The sequence below is a fragment of the Vanacampus margaritifer genome, chromosome 1, assembly GCF_051991255.1.
Source record: "Vanacampus margaritifer isolate UIUO_Vmar chromosome 1, RoL_Vmar_1.0, whole genome shotgun sequence".
Lineage (NCBI taxonomy): Eukaryota > Metazoa > Chordata > Actinopteri > Syngnathiformes > Syngnathidae > Vanacampus > Vanacampus margaritifer.
The window spans coordinates 44,946,500-44,969,707 of NC_135432.1; the positions used below are offsets into that span (position 1 = coordinate 44,946,500).

Consider the following 23,208-nt stretch of genomic DNA (forward strand, 5'->3'; position numbering starts at 1 on the left):
AAGTGAAACTAATCTGTTGTGCAAATCCTGCTGCGTCTCCTTGCACGCATGGGAGCGTTACAAAAAGAAAAACTGTATTTGAAACATCCACATAATTGTAAATAGTACCACAGTTGCACACATTTGTAAATAGTTTGCGAAATTGTTTTGTCAAATTGTTACACTGTTGAATGGAAATAAACGTATTTTGCAACCAAAAAACACTTTTTCATTGTTGGTGATAGCGTTTTACAGAAGTAAAGCACTATTTAGGTGTTTGTGGCATCATTCATGGACAAAAAGAAGTGTACAATTCACTAGAGTGCATGAAATAACATTGTTTCACAAAAAGCTGTTTTTCTCCGCTTTTTGTTTCAAAACAGAGCATTTCGGTGAAACTAACCATTTTCTATTGTTGATGACTGAAGAACGGAATAAGGTAGAAACAAACTTTTTTTTCTGATGAAAGATGAGAGTTTAATCTTTCATTTGGTAGTATGTGTGTTTCCATAGTCCAAACAACATTTTCTGTGGACCTTGAAAGATCAGTCAAAATGCTTAAATCGGCTGGCACTGGCGACATCCCGTTTCTGAAAACGTCTGGCAGTGAAAGAGTTAATAATTGCAAATAATATAGAAGAAATTAATCAAATTTGTTATAACTATTATCGCAACCTATAATTAGAAACTAACCCTGAGCATATTGAGGCATTCCTCGGTAGCTTAAATATACCTCAATTAACTACTGAATATAAAGCTATATTAGATGTGCCACTTACTATAAACGAGTTGTACAGTGCTCTAGATAGTAGCACCTGGCCCGGATGATTATCCGGCTATATTTTTTAAGCACTTTTGGTTAATGCTTGCTCCACTATTCTTAAGAGTAGTAACAGAAATTAAAGCTAATGGTTACATACGCCCACACATGAATACAGCAGCAATTAAACTTTTATTAAAGCCAGAAAAAGACCCCACCCTTCCATCAAGTTACCGTCCGATTTCACTAATTAACACTGATATAAAAATTATCACTAAGGCTTTCGCATCTAGACTAGAAACAGTAATCTCGACAATCATTCATAGCGACTAAACAGGCTTTATTAAAGATCGTCACTCTACTAATAATATTAGGAGGCTCTTTAACCTTATTAGCATGTCACAGCGGCATGATAAAAAGGCAGTTATTATATCATTAGATGCAGAAAAAGCTTTCGACAAAGTTAACTGGTCCTTCCTCTTTGCTGTTTTAAATAAATTTGGCTTTGGGAAGTAATTTATTCACTGGGTGTCAGTATTATATGATTCTCCTAAAGCTACAGTTACTACTAATGGGATTATATCTCAGAGTTTTACTCAACAGAGAGGCACAAGACAGGGATGCCCACTGTCCCCTTTATCATTTGCAATATTTATTGAGCCGCTTGCATTAGCCGTACGCCAGGAAAGAAGGATTCAAGGTATTCAACTCTGGGGTAACAAAACATAAAATTAATCTATATGCCGATGATATTTTACTTTATTTAGAAAAGCCTGCAATTTCGTTAGGGGAAGTATTTAGCTTAATAACTAAATTCTCACATTTATCAGATTATTCTATTGACTGGACAAAATCAACACTACTACCTGTTACAGAAAATTCATGGAACCCTGCAAGCCAGGACCCACGTTAATTAATTTAAACTTTACTCCACTTCTGGATAGCATTTATAGTGACTTGGAGCGCTGGAATAATCTTCCTATTTCTCTAATAGGACGAATAGCCACCATTAAAATGAAAGTTTTACCCAAAATAAACTATTTTTTCTCAATGATTCCATTTAAATCTACGGCTAACTGGTTCCAGTTGTTGGACTCGGTCGTTACAAAATTTTACTGGAATAAAAAAAAAGCAAAGATTAGTCTATCTACTTTTCAGAAAAGTAAATCCACAGTTGGTCTAGAGGCACCAAATTTTATGCACTACTATATAGCTAACCACAGGGATGTGATTTGACCAAAGTGAAATTATCTGAAAATTTAGCCGGGGGTCTGGGGGCCGCTGGCACCCAGCTAGGTCCAGGGCAGTGCCCTAGTGGGGGGACAAGGGGGGCGAATCCCCCCGGAGCTCATGGGTTTTTTGTGTTTTTAAGTACTTTCAATGCACTCACATGACAAAGAAATAGACAAAACAACAGCATAAATTTTCAATGTATATTGAACTATCCCATATAAAATGGCAGTTTTAGTCAACTCAAAATCAGTCACATTCAAAAACATTGGACTGCCTTTGCTTTTAAAAACTATCACTGAGAATATCATCATATCTAACTAATGTGATTACTAAGTTAACATAAATAATGTTGAAGAGTTCAAATTTCATGAACAAATAATTGTATCATGACCAAATGAAAAGTAACTCATATTAGAGCATACCACAAATGTCTTTGTTATAGCAGAAGATGTTATCTGTCGGAGTCATGTGCATACACAATGAACTACTAAAAAAATAAAAAAAATTAAAAAATCGGAATTTCTTTTTTTTTTTTGGGGGGGAGATAAAAAAAAGCGGAATTCCGCGAATTAGCGGAAAAATCACATCCCTGTAACCAGCTACAATATATCATTCTATGGGCACAACCCAACAGAGATACTAACTGTTGGCTGGAACTAGAACAGAAGGATTGTAATAACCTCAGACTTCTAGATTTACTCTTTATTACAACATCGATTAAGCGACATAATTGTTTTAAAAACCCAATGATTTCCGCCACCCTGACTGCCTGGTGGAAGGCACTAGAAATTACAAAAGCCCAAGTGGAGCCCTGTGGGCTTTCTCCCCAATGGCATAACCCCGACTTTCAACTTAACAACCAATCGTTTTATTTAGGTGTGTGGGAGCAGAAAGGAATTACACATCTCCACCATCTCTTCTCGGATAATATGTTTATATCATATACATCCTTGCTCCAAAAATACAAAATTAAAAACGGAAATTTTTTACATTATCTGCAAGTTAAAAGTATGATAAAGAAACATTCCAACACTTCGAGGTACGCTCCAACCGCCTGTTTTAGCTAAAGATATTACCAAGCTTTCTCCGACAACAAAAAAACTCTCAAAAATATATAAGTTACTTTCATATACTGACAAAATGTCTTTACCCATCTTGAAATGGGAGACAGACTTGTCTATAGCTCCGGAATCTGACTTTTGGATTCAAGTTTGTGAAAACGTATTTAAAATGACAAAACACACAAATTTACAACTTATCCAATATAAAATTATTCATAGAACATACATTACTCAATATATGATGAAGAAAATGGGATTCTCAGACTCTGACATTTGTCTTGAGTGTTTACAAAACACTACAGACATTTATTTCATGCTTTATGGTTATGCACTCCGGTTATGTATTTCTGGACTAAAGTCTTAGAAAAACTTTCCGCTATTTTGGACTGTAGGATACCTTTATCTCCAAACTTGTGTTTGCTAGGTGACCTAACAACAACTGACTTACCACATAAACAATTTCAATCTACACTTGTAGCCCTTACTATCGCAAAAAAAACCAATTCTTGTTAACTGGAAAAAAAAAAAACTCTGAATATCGACCAATGGTCTAACCTCCTTTTAAATCACATTTTAATGGAAAAAATATCAAATAAAAACCAAATATCAAAATTTATAGAAACATGGTCTACGTACATAGAATATTCTAACCTAAATCTGGTTACTTAATTCTGCATGTTAGCGAGAGCAACCACATCGTGATAACTTACATTGCTGTTTCTGTTTATGGGAATTTGTAATTAATGGTTGTGCTTTTATAGTCAGGAACCCAGTTGCTGCCAACAGGATCGAGCAGACTACATCAAACGACACCTTAATCACCAACTCCTCAAGATTCACCTCCAATGGGCACTAAGGGTTAATATTCAGATTCACTGCATGCCAGTGGGTTAATTCTATAAGTGCTGTTCCCCCCTGGCTGGGCGTGGGCGGCTCTGCCCCTCTGTTGGCTGCTGGGTGTTGGCTGCGTCTTGGCCGTTCCCTGGGTCCCTTGGGGGGTGCTGCGTTACGGAGCTCTCCTTTGTGAATTGGTGGAGGCTGGTGTCTGTGGATCTCACTCTGCTTTGTCTGTCCTTCCTTCCTTTCCTCAGTCTCTCCTTTGGTCTCTTGAGGTCTCCCTAAATTGTTGGAATTTAGAGGTTTCCAGGGTTGGTGAAAGACTCTCGTTGGTAACCCGGTGGGTAGTAGGTAATGTCTGGTCGGTGCTGGATTTCACTTTCCTTTCTTTTCTTTGGTCCTTCCTCGGGCCTCACGGCTCTAGCTGGGTTCTGAAGAGTTCGGTTTAGGTGAACGGTATGGGATTTTTTAATAGGTTTTATGTGAACTAATGAATACACACTCACACGCACGCACACACGCACATGCACATCCTCGCCCACATACAAAATAAAAATTTATTTAAAAAATATATATATATAAAAAAAAAGAGAGCAATGATGATGACATGTCAAATCGGCAAAATTACAGAATGAACAATACTGAGCTCTCCAGGAAGAAAAAATAAAATAAAATAAAAAAATATATATTAAAAATAATTGCAAATATCTAAATCATGTAAGCATTCTATCAATCTATAAAAGCTGGCATACATTAAGAAGAATGATGGGTGTGATATCACAGTTGTTTTTTTACTTAACTCTTTTACTGCCAAGGACGTTAAATGATGTTTAGTAAAAACCTACGGAGGGCCGCCAGGGACGTTAACTCTTTGACTGCCAGACGTTTTCAAAAACGGGTTGTCCCCAGTGCCAGCCGATTTAAGCATTTTGAGTGATCTTTCAAGGTCCACAGAAAATGTTGTGTTTGGACTATGGAAACACACATACTACCAAATCAGAAAAAAAAAGTTTGTTTCTACCTTATTCCGTTCTTCAGTAATCAACAATAGAAAATGGTTACTTTCACCGAAATTCTCTGTTTTGAAACAAAAAACGGAGAAAAATTGAGGTATATTTAAGCTACCGAGGAATGCCTCAATATGCTCAGGGTTAGTTTCTAAGTATAGGTTGCGATAATAGTTATAACAAATTTGATTAATTTCTTCTATATTATTTGCAATTATTAACTCTTTCACTGCCAGACGTTTTCAGAAACGGGATGTCGCCAGTGCCAGCCGATTTAAGCATTTTGACTGATCTTTCAAGGTCCACAGAAAATGTTGTTTGGACTATGGAAACACACATACTACCAAATGAAAGATTAAACTCTCATCTTTCATCAGAAAAAAAAGTTTGTTTCTACCTTATTCCGTTCTTCAGTCATCAACAATAGAAAATGGTTAGTTTCACCGAAATGCTCTGTTTTGAAACAAAAAGCGGAGAAAAACAGCTTTTTGTGAAACGATGTTATTTCATGCACTCTAGTGAATTGTACACTTCTTTTTGTCCATGAATGATGCCACAAACACCTAAATAGTGCTTTACTTCTGTAAAACGCTTTCACTAACAATGAAAAAGTGTTTTTTGATTGCAAAATACGTTTATTTCCATTCAACAGTAACAATTTGACAAAACAATTTCGCAAACTATTTACAAATGTGTGCAACTGTGGTACTACTTACAATTATGTGGATGTTTCAAATACAGTTTTTCTTTTTGTAACGCTCTCCTGCGTGCAAGGAGACGCCAGGACTCGCACACAGTTTACTTTCACTTTCGCATTGGTCCGTTTTGCGTGCAAACGTTAGACTTTCTTGACGGCCTTTTTTTCCGGGGAATAAAAAGCAAGTAGCAGACTGTACACACTTCCTCCGATGAATATGCATTGGACTCGGGGCACTCTCCGTCGTCCGATCGAATGTCCGCCTGTGCGTGCTCGATTGTGCTCCGCGTTTATAATGCCGTCATAGCCGCCGCGTCAGCGGTTCCAATTTCGCCGTCAAGCTCGGATTCACCTTCATCATCATCGATGATGACCATCATCGTCATCAATATACTCTTTTAGCGTTGGTCGATGCCTTTCGTCTTGTAAGTGTAGAGCTGCTTGCAAACGCTCGCCATTGCCCATTCCCTCCTCCATCTAGCTCCATCTAATGTCTTCTACTGCCGCGTCAATGCTTCCCAACCACGGAGTCACCACCCTCATCTTCATCATCGATGATGATGATCATCGTCGTCAACAATGTGCTCTTTTAGCGATGCTTTTGGTCTTTGAAAAAAACGGCTCGGGCGTGAGCTCCTCGCGACTGGCCGCCATTTTTCCTTTGTTTTCCATTCTGATCTCCTGCTCGACGCTCTAGCTCCGCTGACGCCCACCCGATCTTGTCAAAAGAGAGTCATCGCTGCCCTCTAGGGGCCAAAAATAGTCATTAGGCTCACGAGACCTGCTTGAAACTTCCAGGACAGCTCCGCAAGCCTTCGCAGCACCCGTTTCAAAAAAAATAAAAAATAAAAATGGGAGGACGTCTTTTAACGTCTTTGGCGCTCCTCCGTAGGTTTTTGCAGAACGTCATTTCACGTCTTTGGCAGTAAAAGAGTTAAAAGACGTTCTCCAATTTTTTTTTTTTTTTTTGGGAAACGGGTGGAGGAAAGCCTTGGGCAGCTGTGGTGAAAGTTTCAAGCAGATCTAGTTAGCCTAAGGGGACAATGGCTGGGGATGGGAAGCGAAAATGGCGACCGGTTGCAAGCAGCTCACGCTTGAGGCATTTTTTTCAAAGACGAAAAGCATTGACCAGTGCTAAAGAGCACATTGATTACGACGATGATCATCATCGATGATGATGATGGTGACTCTGAGGTTGGAAGCGTTGACGCGGCAGTAGCAGACGTGAGGCGGAGCTAGATGGCTGAGGAAGCGAACAATGGCGACCGGTTGCAAGCAGCTCATCGACCAATGCTAAAGAGCACAGTGATGACGACGATGATGATGATGGTGGCTCCGAGGTTGACGCCGAAGTTGGAAGAGTTGACGCGGCGGCTCTGACCACGTCATAAAGCCTCACCGGCTAGCGATGCTAACACCGGAAAACGCGGAGCACAACCGAGCACTTCTGCACAGGCGGACGTTCAATCGGACGATGAAGAGTACCCCGAGTCCAATGCATATTCATCGGAGGAGTGGGTACAGTCTGCTACTTGCTATTCCCCGGAAAAAAATGCCGTCAAGAAAGTGTAACGTCTGCATGCGAAAGGGGCAATCGCAGTGAAACAAATCTGTTGTGCAAATCCTGCTCCGTCTCCTTGCACGCAGGGGAGTGTTACAAAAAGAAAAACTGTATTTGAAACATCCACATAATTGTAAATAGTACCACAGTTGCACAAGTAAAGTAAAGCACTATTTAGCTGTTTGTGGCATCATTCATGGACAAAAAGAAGTGTGTAATTCACTAGAGTGCATGAAATAACATCGTTTCACAAAAAGCTTGTTTTCTCCGTTTTTTGTTTGGTGAAACTAACCATTTTCTATTGTTGATTACTGATTTTCTGATGAAAGATGAGAGTTCAATCTTTCATTTGGTAGTATGTGTGTTTCCATAGTCCAAACAACATTTTCTGTGGACCTTGAAAGATCAGTCAAAATGCTTAAAATCGTCTGGCACTGGCGGCATCCCTTTTCTGAAAACGTCTGGCAGTCAAAGAGTTAATTACAATCAATGGTCCAACTAGTCACTTCTGTTTACAATACCGAATCATCTATTAGATTTCTATCCACCATTCTAGTTGTTGGTATGTCTGTCAATGAAAATAAAGAATAAACCTGCTGTTTTATATAATTCTTATCACAATTACCATCAAAAATAGGAGCACCTTTACTATAGTTCCTTTTAAACAAGCATTAACCAAAACATTGAACAGGAAATACACAGTCGGAGTCAAAGTATAGCAGTTTTATTTTGTTTTCATCAGTTACCTGAGTTTACATATTATATCCCCTGCAATGTGCTCACTTACTCCTGGTTGGTAAACACTGCATTGGACAACCTAATCCAAAGTAATGTTGAAGGGCCAGATTTGATTGATGCTAGGCATGCTAAGAGCTGCCCCCTCTGCATTGAACAAACTAATATTCACAAAAGCAAAGCCTTTTTTCCCCCCAATTTCTTTTAAAGTAATATAAAATAATTGACCTATTTTAGTGCAGACAAATCTTCTTACAGTAAAATATTTTGCAGCTATATGTTGAGCCGCTTTCATTCTTTACGTCATCTGAAACGACGCTATGCATATTGAGACAACTCTACATGAGCAAATACGGTCAAGCTGTATCCACCCCCCCAAAAAATGCGGTGTGACCAAATGAAAAAGTTGGTAGCACCAAAGTTAGTGGAGAGCCCTGAATATTTTTTGTTTGCACTATTTTGCACCAGAGAGTGCACAGTAAGATTTGCACAAAAAATAATGTTATCCAAAGTAAATGTATTCTTTCATTGTTTTTTTTATCCATATAGCTTCTATAAAGGACTATGTAAACCAGTAAGGAAATTACTTATAAAAAAAGAAAAGAAAAAGAAAACACTTAATTCTATACCGTGTTATATGCCATTACCATGAAATGAATTTTGGGCCATATCGCCCAGCCCTAGTCAAGCGTTTCATTATATTCACACACAGGGCAGTTATAAACATTCACGTGTTGAAAGGCCATCGGTCCGTGTACCTTTCATTCATTCTATTTCCATTTTTGAAACGTAAATCTAAAAGCAAAAAAACTGATTCTTTGTTTTTCAATGTTTGGAGCTAGTTTACAAAAAACGAAACAAGATTTCTTACTTCAGGACTGTGAATATCGCAAGACCTGCAGCAAGACCGAGAAAATCCGACATGGTGGCACCCTGATGCTAAGAAAGAATTAGCTCTATTTTGCTAACCAAATTCGAATTTAACCACCATATAAATTGGCTTTTCTCTTTTCTCTTCCAAATGGCAGACTTCTATTATTGCTATTATTTACTCTAAATAACACAGTAACAGACCCAGAGGGCCAATACATTATTATTCAGGCGACTATAATCAATAAAGTATACCATATTTTCACGACCATAAGGTCCACCATATTATAAGGTGCAGTCTCAGTTACGGGTGCTATTTCTGTATTTAACACACATATAAGGCGAATCGTACTATTGGGCGCAGGCACGGTTTAAGATTCAGAAATGTGGACTCAAATGTAAAGTGTACAGATATGGATGATCACGACTGAATGTAAACTTATGTACTGTAAAAATGTAATGTGAAATTTATTTTCAAAGCAGGTAAAGAGATGGCAAATTACCCTTCTGTTTCTTGCGGATTTTCTCCACCAGGTTTCTAATTTGGACATATTCCTCCCACTCTTCACTGGCAGATGGTGTTTCACTGCTGCACTCTGGGAAAAAAAAACAAAGTATTAAAAAAGGGTCACCACACTCTTAACTCTTTTACTGCCAAAGACGTTAAATGACGTTCTGCAAAAACCTACGGAGGAGCGGCAAAGACGTTAAAAGACGTCCTCCCTTTTTTTTTTTTTGAAACGGTTGCTGGGAAGGCTTGCGGAGCTGTCCTGAAAGTTTCAAGCAGGTCTCGTGAGCCTAATGACTATTTTTGACACCTAGAGGGCAGCGATGACTCTCTTTTGACAAGATTGGGTGGGCGTCAGTAGAAGACGTGAGGCGGGGCTAGAGTGTTGAGGGGACATTGGCTGAAGAAGCCATAATGGCGGACGCTTGCAAGCAGCTCACGGTCGAGCCGTTTTTTTCAAAGACATCGACCAACGATAAAGAGCACATTGATGACGACGATGATCATCATCGATGATGATGATGGTGACTCCGAAGTTGGAAGCGCTGACGTGGCGACTATGACGACGTTATAAAGGTTCACGGGCGAGCGATGCTGACACCGGAAAACACGGAGCACAACGCTCAGGCGGACGTTCAATCGGACGACGAAGAGTGCCCCGAGTCCAATGCATATTCATCGGAGGAGTGTGTACAGTCTGCTACTTGCTATTTATTCCCCGGAAAAAAAGGCCGTCAAGAAAGTGTAACGTTTGCACGCGAAACGGACAAATGCGAAAATGAAAGTAAACTGTTGTGCGAGTCCAGCGGCGTCTCCTTGCACGCAGGAGAGCGTTACAAAAAGAAAAACTGTATTTGAAACATCCACATAATTGTAAGTAGTACCACAGTTGCACACATTTGTAAATAGTTTGCGAAATTGTTTTGTCAAATTGTTACACTGTTGAATGGAAATAAACGTATTTTGCAAACTAAAAACACTTTTTCATTGTTGGTGATAGCGTTTTACAGAAGTAAAGCACTATTTAGGTGTTTGTGGCATCATTCATGGACAAAAAGAAGTGTACAATTCACTAGAGTGCATGAAATAATATCGTTTCACAAAAAGCTGTTTTTCTCCGCTTTTTGTTTCAAAACAGAGCATTTCGGTGAAACTAACCATTTTCTATTTTATATAATAATAATTCACCTTTCGGAAATGAACCCGTGACACAGTGTAACCAGTTGACATATTGTTAAGAAATGTGTTTGTAGACAATGAGGATGTTGAAAATTTCGACGGCTTTGGAACGGACGACGAACAATTACCACTCGATTCCCCGAGGTTATTACAACTGTGCTCCAGTGTTGAAGGTAAATATACCCACAAATGCGACAAGGGTTGTTGATTTTTATTTATGTTTTTATTTTTTTGCATTTTGAACACTTTATTTGTAATTTTCCATTATCATCTGAAACAATCATAGCCAACAATTAACAGATATGAACAACCCCAACAAACACAAATCAGGTTCAATATTAAATTGGACTCGCGTAATAGAAAAGTACAAAAAACAAACAAACACATACACAACAAAAACAAGTGCACTTCATTCATACCTATTATAAACATGTTCCAAAGACAGATGGTGCAATTCAGATTTACAGTTCCAGACCAGGTAAATTGTTCACATATGTTATTAAAGAGTCCCAGGTTTTGGGAATTTGTTGATGGATCCGTTGAGGGTACATCTAATCATTTCCAATTTAAGATTCTGCATAGCATCCCTAATCCAGTGGTGATTCCAATGAGGATCGGCATCCATCCATTTGAATAAAATCAAGCGTCTGGCTAATAAAGAACAAAAGGCAATGACTCTCTATAAGTGAGCAAGGGGATCAGATCCCGTTGGGTCAGAAATCAAACCAAAAACAGCAACCAATGGTGATGGTGAAATGTAACAACAATAAACTTTAGAGATTATTTAAAAAAATAAAGACCAAAACGGAACAAGCTTTGGACATGACCAGAACATATGATAAGAAGTAGCAGTAAATTGTTTACATCTTTCACATAATGGATTTATGTTTGGAAATATCCCAGACAGTCTGGCTTTAGAAAAATGTAATTTATGCAGTACTTTAAATTGTATTAAGGCATGTCTAGACCATATAGAAGAAGACTGAACTAAGTGCCTTATCACATTCCATAATTGGATATCTGAGCACCTAAATCAGTTTCCCATTGTTCTCGAATATGCAAAATGAAGTGATCACAGCATTCCATAATATTGGAATAAAGAAATTATAGTTGCCTTTAGTCCGACTATTAACACTTAAGAGAGAATCCAAACAGGACGAGGGAGGAAGATCAGGAAAATTGGCAATTTTTTTGCGGGTGAAATCTCTAATCTGCAAATAACGAAAAAAGTGATTATTGGTCAGCCCAAATTTTTTAGATAGCTGCTCAAAGCTAGCAAAGGTGCCACCAATATATATATAGATCCTTAAAACTATAAATACCCTTGCTATACCAGGTTTTGAAACAGTTATCCACCAAAGATGGCTGAAAAAGATGGTTATGTATAAGTGGGGAATGAATAGAAACACTCTGAATACCCAGATATTTCTTGAACTGGGTCACAATACGTAATGATTGTGTGCAATTATATTGTCTTTATTACTGCTAACCAGTGAACGTAGTGAGGCACATAGTGAGGCATGGAGTGAATATCGGCCACTAGTGGACTTTTCAATCTGGAGCCATGCAGGATCTTATTGTCCCAAACTTTCAACCATAGGGATATGGCATTAAAGTTTCCAGCCCAATAGTATGTGCGCAAATTTGGAAAAGAAAGCCCCCCTACATTTTAAGGTCTTTCCATAAATTCCTTTCGTCTGCGAACTGATTTATTATCCCATACAAAATAGGAAATAATTTGATTCACGCTCCTGAAAGAAAGACTGTGGTATAAAAACAGGCAGTGCCTGAAACAAATACAAATGTAGGTACAATATTCATCTTTACAGAATTTTTTCTGCCAGTAAGAGAGAGTGGTAATATAGACCATCTTTTAATGTCTTGTTTCCACTGCTCAAGCAATGGGATGAAATTGCTTTTAAATAGATTATAATAAGATTTGGTGACTTTTACACTTAAGTATGTAAAGGAAGTGGTAGATAATTTAAATGAGAGATTAGGATATTCTCCAGCGTTACCACTAATAGGGAAGTACTCACTGTTACTGAAATTTAGTTTATACCCACATATAGTTCCAAATTTCTGCAAGATCTTAAGAATTTCAGGGATACATAATATAGGATTAGTGATGTAGAGCAGGAGATCGTCTGCGTAGAGAGACTGTATGAGTTAGCAAAAGCAATGGATTCACTGGATCCCCTTGTTTTGTCCCTCCGTAAAGAGGAAAATATTCAGAAGAGATACCATTGGTATAAACTGAGGCAGTAGGATCTGTGTAAATAAGATTGATATACTTAATGAAATTGTGACCGAAACCAAATCTACCAAGTGTATAAAAAAGATACCTCCATTCGACCCGATCGAACGCCTTTTCTGCATCGAGTGATATAACTGCTTCTGAAAATGGAGTATCAGAATCAGTGTAGATAATATTGAATAATAATCTCAAATTAAAATAAGATTGTCTACCCTGGATAAATCTGGATTGATTTTCGGAGATAATGTGAGATAGAATTGTCTCAAGCCTAAGTGCAATAACCTTTGATAATACTACTAAACTTATTGATATCCTGATGGTCTTCTGTTAAGGATGAAATATTACAAGACGCCGCTTTTTGACAAAGGTAACTGGCTAATAACTTCAATGGTTTATCCCCTTCTTTATAAACACTGCAACGGGATTTAAGAATAAGTCTCTCCGCTTGAACAGTGGTCAAGAGATCAATTTCAGTTTGCATGCCTACTCCTTTCTTAATCAGATCCGGGGTTGGCGAACTGGCTATAAGTCTGTCCAATGCTTTATTATCTGTAGAAAGGTTTTCAAATTGGTCATATTTCATTTTCTTTTATAAGCAGACCAAGAGATGATCTGCCCACTGAGATAAGCTTTAAGTGTCTCCCAAAGAGTTGAGGCTGGGATATCAGTTTTGTTTACATGTAATAAACTGTACAAAGTCTGAATCTGCCAAAAGGAGTGTAACAAGCTGCCAAGTTCGTTTTGCCCGCTGGATTGGAAGAGTCATCGTAACACGCAATAGAACATGATCAGAAATAATAATTGGATCATAATTACAATCTGTAATAAGATTGAGCAAATGAGGATCCATTAATATATATATATATATATATATATATATATATATATCCTGTAGAATGACTTACATTAGAGTAAAATGAGTACTCTCTTTCAGTGGGATGCTTAAATCTCCATGGGTCTATAAATGTATGCATATCTATAAATGATTTAATTATTTGTACAGATTTAGATGGTCTAATTACCGATTGAGCAGAACGATTCAAGGTGGAGTCCATTACCAAATTATAATCCCTGCCCATAATAGTGATGGCTATCTAGATTTGGGATGGAGTTCAGCATCTTTTTAAAGAAACTGTCATCAAAATTTGGGTCGTAAATATTTACTAATACAAAGCGAAGTTGAAACAACTCACCCACAACCATCACATATCTGCCATTTGGATCTAAAATAGTTTGCGATACAACAAAGGGATTTTTTTTGTGAATAAGTATAGCTACACCTCTACTTTTACAATTAGATTGGGAGTGAAACATTTGCCCTACCTATTCTTTGTGAATTTTTGACTGTCTCGATTTAGAAGGTGAGTTTCCTGCAGATAGGCGGTGCCAACCCTAAGGTATTATTGCAAATGTAAGAGAAATCTTTTCCGCTTGACCCTTAACATTCCAGCTAACAATTTTCATGACATTACCTGGGACTCTGTATGCACTACTACTCTGCGCTATTAGAACCATTCAATTCAAGAATATCAGTATCTGCCTCCAAAAGTTGATAAACCAGTAAAGTGCACAAAATAAACAAAAAAACAAATAAAACAGCACACATATAACTTAATAAACTTGTTGATTATAAAAACAAAAAAAAAACACACACATTCAAGGTTTATAATAATAAACTTAGGTTTGTGTGAACGGCACAGGTGTAAGCTCTGAAATGTTTTGGGAATTATGTTTCTATCTGCTTCAGGAGCTGAGATATAAATTATTTAGTAGGCATTGACAATATTGTTGAATTTCCAGGGAAACTTCAGGTTTTCGGGGGTGATTCTAAAGACACCAATAGGTTTTAGAGGCATGTTTTGGCCGGCGCTTTAGGCCTAATAATGGGGTAACTGTTTTTGTTCATTTTTCCCAATTGTCAATCTGATTTACAGTGATTACATTTTTATATATATATATATATATATATATATATATATAATTTAAATAAAAAAAACATTTCTGTTTTTATGGTCCCACTATATTGTTTATTTTTCAAAATGTTATTACCGTTGTTACTCTACCGTATGATTTTTAAAAATATTTTCTTACAATATTCTTCTGTCACTCGTCTCTCAATTGTCTCTCAATATGTGTATTTTAAGTTTTTATATTGTGTTTAAAGATATTTAAAAAAAAAAAAAAAAGTGTTGTAAATGCTATGAGAACATGTGTTAGGTGTATTTAAAATGCTATTTCTATATCGCAAACGTCTACAATGGGTCTAGGGGAGGAGTTTACCCCACAGGATGGACAGACATCAACTGTGTTTTTTCTTTTTTAAGACATACAGATTTGACGACATAGATTTGTATATAAATTTTTTTAGCCATCAATCTATTAGCCTTTTTGTTGTTGTTGGTGGTAGGGGCTGGAAAAAAATAGTATTGTAAATTATTACGAATAACAGTTTGAAAAAAAAAAATCCGCTCTGTTGTGGCCTTATTGTATTTATTATTATTATAACCATAACCTATTACGGTAAAATTCAACTTCTGCAGTCGTTCGTACAGGTATATTGTATAATTTTTTGTTGCACACCACAGAGAACCAGATCACAGGCATGCAAATACTGTATAGATGTCAGATTAAGTAGCATGCAAACAACGCTGCACTTCTTGAGCTGGGTTGTCAGGCATTTGGTGCCTTGCTCAAGAATACTTGCTCAAGGATACATCAATAGCAGACGGTAAAAAGAATATCATCTCTCCAATATCTATTTGTCTTTTTTTTGTCCACTGTAGAACTCGAAATGTGACCGTCCAGTTCCAAAGCACAAGCTGTTATTTCTTTATTTGTTTTTTTAAATATTAAATGCAATTTCAACCATGTTTTAACTTTTTTTTCCCTTCAAAATATGAGTTTGTACAGTGTATGTCTAAATTATTTTAGAAACCACCTGAGTGTCACAAATGGTATTCCTTGTTTGTTGTAAATTGTCTTTGATGAATCTGTATGAATCTTCAACTTAACCTAAAACTCATGAAAATAGTTTTAAGTGTGAAATTAAGACTGAAGACACTAATGAGCAGTATATAAAATGAGATAAGATGAGACCCTGTTCAGTGAATTCAGACATTTGTTCCTAAATACATTGTTGCGATATACCGTTCTGGATGTATTGGGTGTCGCTAGGGCTGAACTATTTTAGAAAACAAATGAATTTAGATTTTTGGGGACAAAAATTATGATTTTGATTTAATTAGCAATTTTCTTCACATTCAGTTTTTTCTTCACAATGTACAGTAAAGTTTCCAAACATGACAGAAAATGACATACCATCAAAATATTAAAAGCTATTAGTCGAATAATGCAAGAACACAAAGGTGGTTGTGTGTGAGAGGTAGTCCTTTAAAATGGTTCAAGTTAAGGCAAGACCCACAGTACTACTAAGCACCATGCCCCTGGGCGTTATTATAGTTTGATTAAATTCTTGTAATTTTTGCCAAAATCTGGCATTTCCTTTGAAGTGTGATAACTTAGTCATTTGTTGTGTGTTGTTTTTTTTAATGCCCTCTATGGACAATAATAGCAGTATTATGCTAACAGCAAAATTAACTATGCTGTATATATTTATATATGTAAAATAAAGGTCTAATTTGAATAATTCATATGACATATTTAGAGGCTTGAATAAGTCCATAAGTCATAACAATATAATTTTTTCTGCATGCCCAGTTTTCACACAATGGCAGTTTTCGGAATAGCACAAAACTCTTGTAATTTTGCCAAAATCAGGCATTTCCTTTGAAGTGAGATAACTTAGTCATTTATGAATATTTTTTTCCACTTTCAACCGCTCAAAATGTTCAGTGGCATCAGACCTATCTACACATATATAGTTTTTTTTTATTTAAAAAATTTTAATGCCCCCTATGGACAACAGTAGCAGTATTATGCTAATAGCAAGACTAATTATGCTGTATATATATATAAAATAAAATAATAATTTGAATATTTCATATGACATAGTTAGAGGCTCAAACAAGTCCATAAGTCATAACAATAGAATTTTTTAATGCATGCATTTTGTATTCATTTATTAGCCTTTGGCACCACCTAGTGGATTTTTGTATTAACACTCTCAACACACAAATTCCTCTATTTTCATGTTTATGACTCGTCAAAGAAGCGATTGCATCAGTAATCACGGAAAATGCATTATAACACATCAGGTTTACAGCATATCAAAAACTGTGATTTATAATGGGAGTCAATGAGCCAAAATCGGGCATTATTACAACAATTTTGTGTGAATCTCTCCCTCCTGTTTGGTAATAATTATAAATTACAGCATGGCGCCAATTTGAACTTCTACATTTTTAAACAATCCTGGTAAAATGTCAGGTCCCTAGTGTATTTTTTTCAAATGCTTTTTCTTTGATGAAAAACAGAAAAGCATAAAAAAGCCAGAAAATGGACAAATAACGCCCAGGGGTTAAATATGCAAGTACTGTATGTGTAATAGTTTAGGGAACCAAAAATGTATTACATTTTGGGCTAATGTAAATAAATGTAATATATGTAAATAAATATCTTCCCCATGCTCCCATGTTTTTGCTCTAGACTTAACTGCTTCAAACAGATATTGAGGGCTGTGTGATATAGCGTGAAATTCCTATCATGGTATTAACCCTTTTGGTTATTTTACTGAGAGTGAGTTAAAGTGTAAAAATCAAAATGGGAGTATTTTTGGTCGGAGTAATTGTGAAAAGGTAAATATTTTTTGTTAAAAGGGGTCAGAAAGTATAATTCTGTTTTATGTGAACCTGTCTGCCTTTTGTTGTAATAAAATCTATTCAACAATTTAAAAAAACACTGATTATAAAAATAATAGTAATTTTGAGCCCTATTACTGTCTTGATCGCAGACTCAGTTATGGAAAAGCAAATACAGGCAAAAATCAATGTTGATATGAATTTACTTTAGACCTCCAGCTTGACGTCATGGCTGAAATTAGCCGTTGCTCAGTCGTTCGTACGTGTGCTAAAAGGCTAATGTATCTTTCATCTTATTTTCAGTCTAGAATATTTGTTAATTGTAGTACAAATGTTCTGTTTATAGCTACTGGCTCTCTCTGCATTTCACATAAGTGATTAGCATGCTTAGCGACTGCCCGTTTGCCTTGGTGAAAGTACTACTTTTATTAGGTTAATTTTTGTCACCACGGGGGAGAGGATGATCTGCACCACGCAGCCAGTTGCTGCTACTGAATACGGACTTATTATTAGTCTGTCTGTTCTGCTGCAGAGGAAGTAAGCTTAGCACCTCGCGTTCTCAATCACGGACTGTGTTGTTAACTTGTCAAACAGCTGAGAAAGAGAGGTCCTCCGGGGGACTCTGCGAAAGCGTGACGTAGACACAGCGCTTATTTTTTTAACCATTTCGGAGCGTGTGTGTGTGTGTGTGTGTGTGTGTGTGTGTGTGTGTGTGTGTGTGTGTGTGTGTGTGTGTGTGTGTGTGTGTACTGCATCTAATTGGTGAACTTGGGGGATAAGAGCCCTTTAAAAAAAACACACACACATCTTTGACGATGTTGAAACCGCACTGTCTGAGATTGCAATTTCGGTCTCAAAACGATATATCATTCAGCCAAAGGTGTGGCTGCTTATCAAAGAATATGTAAGATTCTTATTAAAAGTGTACACATGAACAAAAGCTGAAAATGGTGTACCCAAATCAGCGGGAATGCAAATGCCTGCACTGACAAAAAAGGCCTTTGAATTTACAAACCTAATTCCAAAAAAGTTGGGACATTATACAAATTGTGAATAAAAACTGAATGCAATTATGTGGAAGTGCCAAATTTTAATATTTTATTCAGAATAGAACATAGAAAACAGGTCAAAAGTTTAAATTGAGAAAATGTATAATTTTAAGGGAAAACTATGTTGATTTTAAATTCCATGGTGCCAACAAATCAAAAAAAAAGTTGGGACAAGGCCATGTTCACGGCTGTGAGGCATCCCCTCTTCTTCTTACAACAGTCTGCAAACGTATGGGGATCGAGGAGACAAGTTTCTCAAGTTTAGAAATAGTAATGCTGTCCCATTCTTGTCTAACACGCGTCTCTCTAACTGTTCAACTGTCTTGGGCTTTCTTTGTTGCCCCTTCCCCTTTATGATGCGCCAAATGTGCTCTATGAGTGAAAAAGTGGACTGCAGGCAGATCCTTTTCCTACGCAGCCATGATGTTTTAATTGGTGCTGCATGTGGTCTGCACTCTTGCAATCCTATACGATTACAGATACAGGCTTATAAACTCAGTGCTGATAACTTGGGTTGTCCTTGTCCTCTTTAGTCAGTATGATATAGCACCCCAGTTTTCCACAAAGAACTTCAAATCTAGATTTGTCTGACCACAAAACAGGTTTCCACTTTGCCACACACTATTTTAAATAACCCCTGGCCCAGAGAAACGCCTGCGCTTCTTGGTCTGCTATAGAAATGGCTTCTTCTTTGTACTGTAGAATTTCATCTGGCAACGGCGGCTGGCACGGTGGATTGTAATCACCCACAATGTTTTCTGGAAGTATTGCTGGGCCCTTTCTGTGATTTCCCTTACAGTAAGCATTCCTGTTTGCAGTGCAGTGCTGTTTAAGGGCCCGAAGAACATGGGCATCCAGTATGATTTTTTAGCTGTTTTCTGGAAGTATTGCTGAGCCCTTTCTGCGATTTCCCTTACAGTAAGCGTTCCTGTTTGCGGTGCTGTGCCGTTTAAGGGCCCGAAGATCATGGCCATCCAGTATGATTTTTCGGCCTTCACCCTTACACACAGCGATTGTTCCAGATTCTCTGAATCTTTGGATGATGTTATGCACTGTAGATGATGATTACTTCAACCTTTTTGCAATTTTTCGCTGGTTAACACCTTTCTGATATTGCTCAACTATCTCTCTGTGCAACATTGGAGGAATTGGTGATTCTCTACCCATCTTTGCTTCTGAGAGACACTGCAACTCCGAGAAGCTCTTTTTATACTCCAATCAAGTTGCCAATGGACCTCATTAGTGGTAACTGGTCTTCCTAGCAGTTTTTTTTTTTTTTTTATAAGTGCAATTGACTTTTCCAGCCTCTTATTGCTACCTGTCCCAATTTATTTTGATTTGTTGGCACCATGAAATTTACAATCAACATATTTTCCCCTTAAAATTATAAATTTTCTCAGTTTAAACTTTGGACCTGTCATCTATGTTCTATTCTGTCATCTATGTTCTATTCTGAACAAAATATTAATAATATATATAATATAATAATAAATTTCATTCATTCAGTTTTTATTCACAGTGTCCCACCTTTTTTGGAATTGGGTTTGTACATCAATGGCACATAATTAAAATGTAATGTCTGTTGGGGCGACGAAAAATATTTCAATCCATGTCACGACTTTAAAAGTTTTTTAAATTGCCAGTTTTAAAGGATATGTACTGACAAATAAGGTTACAACAGAAAAATAAACATTTTATCAACATCAAAGCTGCTTAATGCGGGAAATTTAATTTTGAATCTGGGAAACGGCACACTCCCTTCGTCAAGTACACAGCGTGCGCATCCTGTCACATCTGCAAACAGAGGGCGGGAAATTAAATTCTTAACATTTTGATAAAAAAAAGAAAAACACTCACTAGTGCCCCCTAGAAATTTTTAACGCAGTAGCCCGGTTGTACGTTTCAGCAAGATCTCTGAAAATTTGGAGGTATATGAAGGAGCCAAAGACCTACAAAAAGTCTGTTGGAGCCGTATGCTAAAATGAACAATGAGCTACGATTTCTTAAGGTCCGATTTTTGCCAATTTTTGCACATTTACAGGGGTCGTACTTTTGCCCACTTATCCTACACATTACATCAGACTTGTACAGATTGTGTTGGGCTGTTGTACTGGGTCGGCAATTGTCCTGTATTATGCGTAGAATTAACTGTTACACAATTTTATGTTTATGTTCCAAGTACAATAAAACCTGCATTAACTTTTACACAATAATTTTATGTATATGTTCCAAGTACAATAAAAACGGCATTAGGAGCATATTCACTATTGTAGTAGTTTTGATGGCCTGATGAATTATAGACGTCTGTTCCTTTTTAATGTTATTAATTAGGTCCAGTATTGTGACAGCTAAGCCAAGAAGCCAAATTTGATGTGACTCTCAAAGAGCATGTTAATAAATGCCTACATGCCAACATGAGGCCGGGACTAAAGGCAGTGGATCACTTATGTTGTTCTCCATATATGTCAACAAAGTCATTGACATAATCAGCAGATAAATAAAATAATTGATTTCTAAAGATGGCTGGCAACCAGTTCAGGGTGTACCCCGCCTACTGCCCGAAGCCAGCTGGGATAGGCTCCAGTGCCCCCCCCCCCCCCCCCCCCGCGACCCTTGTGAGGACTAAGCGGTTAAGAAAATGGATGGATGGATGGATTTCTAAAGAAGTAAGGGAGGCAGGAATGTTTTCTGTGCAGATTGACACCACACAAGATTACCTCCACAGACAAGTGTACTGTGATAGTAAGATATGTCACTAATTTGATCCATGAGAAGCTCATTGGAGTGGTGGACTGTGAGTCATCGGGGGACTATTTTGTGGAGCTACTCAGAATGGGATATGGATGTTTTTTCTCTCAATATTTTTTATTTTATAAAGCTGCTTTTTCATTTCTTCTTTTATTGAGTACTGCTGTGATTTGTATGCTTTGTTCATTGCATGTTCAGTTTTGAAGATTTTGCCATGGTTATTTTGTCATTGTAATTTATACTATACTAACCCATTCACCTGCACAAGGGTTTTATTTATTCATTTATTTTACATTTTCACCTTTAGATGGAGCGCACCTTACTTATTTTTGCATGGATATCTGCACCACTTGATTTTCTGTTTCTGTATTTTGTTACTGAGCTTCTAAATAACCCATTTCTGATGTTAAAGTTTTTGAAAAGTAGTTCACATTTTAGTACAGTCACAGTAGCTGGCTTGGTTGATTCTGTGTGAATGTCACCCATAGGCTAGGATTTTTATTATTTTTTTATTTAGTGGCAGTGCACTCTTAACATTTTTATACCAAGTTCAGTAAGGAAGGCATTAAAGAGCTTTGAAGGTCAACATCATAACATTCTCTTCAGTTTATACCACAAAAATGATGAGACCTAAATTAACTTCGAGGGCCTCTCCAACTCAAATTCCGGGGCTAAATTTGGAGCCCAGTCCGTGCCTGCTTCGAGGTACTTGCACGTTGGCGTACTGGCACATTGGATTTAAAAAATAATTGTAATGTCACAAACTACATATGTATTTTTTGCTTTGTGCCTGACATGATGTTTATTCAAGCAGCTTTGTGCCTGACATGATGTTTATTCAAGCAGCAGAATTTGGTGAAATAAAAAGTTGTACTTTTCATCAGCAACATTTTTAGATGACCCACCCACAGATTTAAACTGGCCCCGGGGCTGATTTTTTAAAACTGGCGTATCAATTACTAGCTCCACCCTGCTTGCGAAATATGAACCTACTTTGCAGCAGTTCAGCAATTAGGTTCATCATCTCTTTGGGAGAAGGCAAGGCACTAGGTCCCGAACCAGACTTCTTCGTTCGACTTTTCTTTCCCATGGCGTTGGATGGACAGCAGCACTGGGGGGGAAAAAAAAGGTTTTTATTGTCAGTATTTTTGTGCTACCAGGTACAAAGTAGTAAAAAAAGTACCAGGTAGAGACAAACTTGTTTACTTGCCCAACCCTGCTTAGAATCAAAATAATGTTATGGCGGCGGCACGCATAGGCGCAGCAGCACAGAGCTCCTACACCTGGCAATTTTGCAATTAGCGGCACTTCAGTACAGTTGTGCTAAGCTAATTCAGCTCAACACGAGTTTTTGTCAGCTATCAGCCGACCGAACACTTAATCACATCTGATAGTGTCAGACCTCCCAGGACTCCAGCAGCAGAAGCCTTGAGAAGGAGACACTAAAAGCAGAAAACAGAAGAGATGCAAGGGGCCGGCGTGTGAGCTAGTCTAAAGGCTATCCTGTTCAAGCCGCCACTTTCTACAACTTTTCTCTGCAATGCATGGTCGATACACATAAAATGGATTAAATTTGTCTAAAAAACGAAAATCAACATTTCCACCTAATTGGTAACAACCAGTTTGGGGGAAAGAGGCGGTTAAACTAACTCTGTTCTTTTTTCTTAAACTGACTAATCTAACTAATTATTCTCCCCATATTTGAAACCTAAGCTTACAAGACGTTGTGTGGTGTCTGGCTCTGAAAAATGTTATTTGCTCAGTTAGAGGCACTGCTGTTGTCGGACCTCTTGGCAGTTGAACTGTGTAGTGACTTTTATTTTGAAGGTGCCGTGGGAAGTGTGTCACAACGTGACGGACGTGTCTTCCTTCCTTATCGTTTTAGCAAAGAGTCTACGTGCCTTCAATTGCAGGTCTGACAAATTTTACAAGAGGGACATTAATCAAAATAACAGTAGATATTTGCCTAA

The 23,208-nt window shown here is 37.4% G+C and overlaps 1 protein-coding gene across 3 annotated transcripts in view; it reads right to left on the minus strand.

Annotated features, from left to right (window-relative positions):
- The window catches only part of setd3 (SET domain containing 3, actin histidine methyltransferase), a 152,560-nt gene that overhangs the window by 113,404 nt on the left and 15,948 nt on the right, over nucleotides 1-23,208 (minus strand). For all 3 annotated transcript variants that reach the window (XR_013290060.1, XM_077555279.1, XM_077555280.1), the window contains 2 exons: nucleotides 22,232-22,349; nucleotides 9,244-9,336 (listed from right to left, as the gene is read on the minus strand). Coding sequence is in view for 2 of the 3 variants with exons in the window: in XM_077555279.1 (XP_077411405.1) it covers nucleotides 9,244-9,336; nucleotides 22,232-22,328 (190 nt within the window). In the remaining variant the exon portion in view is untranslated. The remainder of the gene's footprint in view (nucleotides 1-9,243; nucleotides 9,337-22,231; nucleotides 22,350-23,208) is intronic.